The sequence below is a fragment of the Cyprinodon variegatus genome, unplaced genomic scaffold, assembly GCF_000732505.1.
Source record: "Cyprinodon variegatus isolate N-32 unplaced genomic scaffold, C_variegatus-1.0 Scaffold1739, whole genome shotgun sequence".
Lineage (NCBI taxonomy): Eukaryota > Metazoa > Chordata > Actinopteri > Cyprinodontiformes > Cyprinodontidae > Cyprinodon > Cyprinodon variegatus.
In genome coordinates this window covers 1-3,246 of record NW_015152192.1, presented here as the reverse complement: position 1 = coordinate 3,246, position 3,246 = coordinate 1, and the positions used below count along the sequence as shown (strand labels likewise).

The window sequence follows — 3,246 nt, the reverse complement described above, 5'->3', positions numbered from 1 at the left end:
TTATGAGTGAAAGGTGGGGTACACCCTGGACATGTCTTCAGTCCATTAAATGGAAACACAAAGAAACACAACCACACAGGTAAAGGCAATTTAGAGATGTCAAATGAACATAACAATTATGTTACTGGACTGTGGGAGTATTACATGTAGAAAACCCACACCTGCAGGAGAACATGCAAACTCCATGCAGAAAGCCCTCACACCAGGAATAAACCCCAGGACCTTCTTGCAGCAAATCAGCAGTGCTACAAACTGTGTCACAGTGCAGTCCTTTTTTCAAGACTAAGGTTAAATTAATATTTATATTCTATCATACTTTAACCTGGACTTTTTTCTGCCCTATCTTTTTTCAGTAACAAACTTGAGCTAATTTAACCAAAATCTAACTAAACCTCTGACCAACAAATTTGTTTTACAACCATCAAGAGTTTAATGTTAAATGAATGCTTGCATTTATTGGTAAAATTTTTATTTTTTTAAATATATTTCAGATCCATATATACAACACCCACCCCAATGTTCTCTCCAAGGTCATACTGGTAGATGATAAAAGAAACCAGTTGTCCGGTGGTCATCTGGCCTCTCTGGATGAAAAGTCGGCCATAATATAAGATGAAAACTTTCATACCTAAATCTGTCAACTACAAAAAACAAGATCAAGTCTGTTTAATCAGCTAATACTTAAAAAGCTAATAAGCTTAATACTCTATAACTCATACAGATGAAATACATACAAAAAAAACAATGAAAGCTCCTCACCCTCCTTGCAAGCAAATAAACAGCCCTCACTGTATCCCTCTGGGTCTTGAGAGTATGTATTTCCTTTAAGTGTTTTTCATAGCGACTTGTCTCATGCTGTTCTGTGCGGAAACTTCGTACCAGACGAATAGAAAACACAACTTCATTCACAGCATCAGTAGCATGAGCCATTGAGTCCTGCAATGCTCTGGATAACCTCTGAGGAAAACATACAGCATAGAGAATTTTAGAATTGCACATGGTGTTAATTTACCTCACACAAAAAAATTTAATTCTGTTTAATGCAAGCAATAAACATTTTCCATTCGGTTTGTAAAAACAAATCTATCTCAAATCTGGGCAGTAGATAATTCAAAATATGTAATTTATTCTTAAATACCCTATACCTTATTTTATTTTAATCTCTTAAAGAAGAATGCTTTTTATATGGTATATTGAGTGGCAGATGAGGTATTTTTATTAAAATAAATAACTCATTGTGAATATGGAGTCCAGGATTTTTTTTGTTTAGGCTTCTAGCTTTAGTGTGATGCTTTACTTAGTCAATGTTCATTCTGTAGAGCTTTTGGTTTCCAATAAGCCACTTAGAGCGTTCTCTCTCCAATCACGTATAAAGAAAAGCAGGGTAGCCAACAAAGGAAAAGTTGTTCTTGTCACTGCATATACAGCAAAACAGCCTAAAATGTTCCAAACTGGGGAGAGGAGAGTGTAAACACAAGAATGACCAAAGAAGGAACAAAGTTCATGTAAACCTCAGACCAGCCTACTTGAGGTGGAGAGCTTTGTTGGACCACCTTGGACTAAATCTGGACTTCGAACTGTAGTCCCCCAAGACAGGCATCATTTAATTACTTTTATTACAAGATGCAAGTTTTATCCCCTGAGTGGGGGGAAAGTTCTTCAATAAGAGAAGGTTAGGGGCAGGGCTTACAGTTCAAACTGAACTCCATGGTTCAAAGCTGAAAGAATCAGGTACAGCACTGGATTGATTGATTGACTTTATTGATCTCACAGTGGAGAAACGTACTTGTTACATCAGTTCAAATAGTCAAAAACAGAAGAAAGAAGGTCCCAAATTACGAAAAAGGTGCATGGGATATATACAGTATATACAGTGCGTCCACGCACACAGTCTCTTATTTAGCTGGATTATTATACAGGGTTATTGCAGAAGATATTAAATAGTATTTGCACATTATACATTCCATTATAAACCATGTAAACCTACACAATTAGAACAGAATTACAACAGTAATTGGAGTTGGTTAAATTGTAAAAAAATAAAATAAAAAAATTAAAGAAATGTACAAGTACCTGTAACAAAAAATAATTTGTCGTTCCTTGATCTTACCTGGTAATGTGTGTCGTAGATGTTTTGAATAAGGCCTGTTATAGGGGTTTCCATCAACACAAGTAATGTGAGCTTCCAAGACAGGCTCATCATTAAGAAAATCATCCCCATCGTCTTCATGAATGTCCTCAGCAGCACATTGACATTTAGACCCACCGTTTCTCCCATCAGTGTGGTATCCTTTGACAATCTAGATATTATTTCACCTACACAGAAAATCCGTTAAAGTCCTATAATTTAGTCATGCTATATTCAGGAGTTATTGTAGTAGTATTTTGTATTCTCTTTGACTATTTTACCTGTCTTTGTAGTCTCAAAGAATCCTATTTCTTGTTTTGTCAAAACCTTAAACAGTTTAAGTTTGATTCTGCGTGTGCAGGAATCAATGGCACAACCTAAAAGGCCCCCTCTGCAGCCAGCACCTACAGCACTTGTCAGTCAAGCAAAAGACAAAGTAATTTAGAAATTTTATACATTTATGAACAACTATGAATTTTAAGGAAGACTGTCCTGATACCTTCCTATTGAATAAAGGACCATGAAGAGTAGACTTGTAAGGAATTCACTTTGTTGGTAATGATTTCCAAGGATGTCAATGGCTCTGCCTGTATAGAATGGGATTAATGTTTCACCTGTGAAAATACAGATGGAGATAGTTTCTTAAAGATCCAGCCAAAAAAGAAAAGAAAAGAAAGAAATACAGTTTCTACAAGCAGTTATAAAATAACCCATGTACAATAACCCCTCTTCTAAATTGGTTCCTCTGGTTGTGGATTTATGACATAAAGAGTATTAGGGCCATGCTAGAGATTTTATTTTTATTTAGAAAATAAAGTCATAGTATAATAATAAAAAAGTCATAAAATTACGAGAATAAAGTAATAAACTTACAAGAATAAAGTTATATTTTATGACAATTATAACAAGAAGCACTTTTCTTCCCTAAAATTAGTCAAGCATCTTGCGATGTTATACTTTGGCATCGCTTTTACAAATAAGGAAAAAATAAGGTCATAAAAAAAACTCTAAATCATGTCCCAGACTGCATCACACCGATACCACCAATCCAAAAATACTGCATATTTGCAACATACTCTATAAGCACAAACATAGGCGGGTTGCTGTTTGGTGGAGCT

At 35.2% G+C, this 3,246-nt stretch overlaps 1 protein-coding gene across 1 annotated transcript in view; it reads right to left on the bottom strand.

The window, feature by feature from the left end:
* The window catches only part of LOC107104435 (antigen peptide transporter 2-like), a gene marked incomplete at its 5' end in the record, with an annotated part of 5,098 nt that extends 2,356 nt beyond the window's left edge, over positions 1–2,742 (bottom strand). Inside the window, 5 exons of the mRNA XM_015404432.1 lie at positions 513–641; positions 760–957; positions 2,111–2,316; positions 2,410–2,540; positions 2,628–2,742. Of these exons, the coding sequence (XP_015259918.1) occupies positions 513–641; positions 760–957; positions 2,111–2,316; positions 2,410–2,540; positions 2,628–2,742 (779 nt within the window). The remainder of the gene's footprint in view (positions 1–512; positions 642–759; positions 958–2,110; positions 2,317–2,409; positions 2,541–2,627) is intronic.
* Between the last annotated feature and the right edge of the window lie 504 nt (positions 2,743–3,246).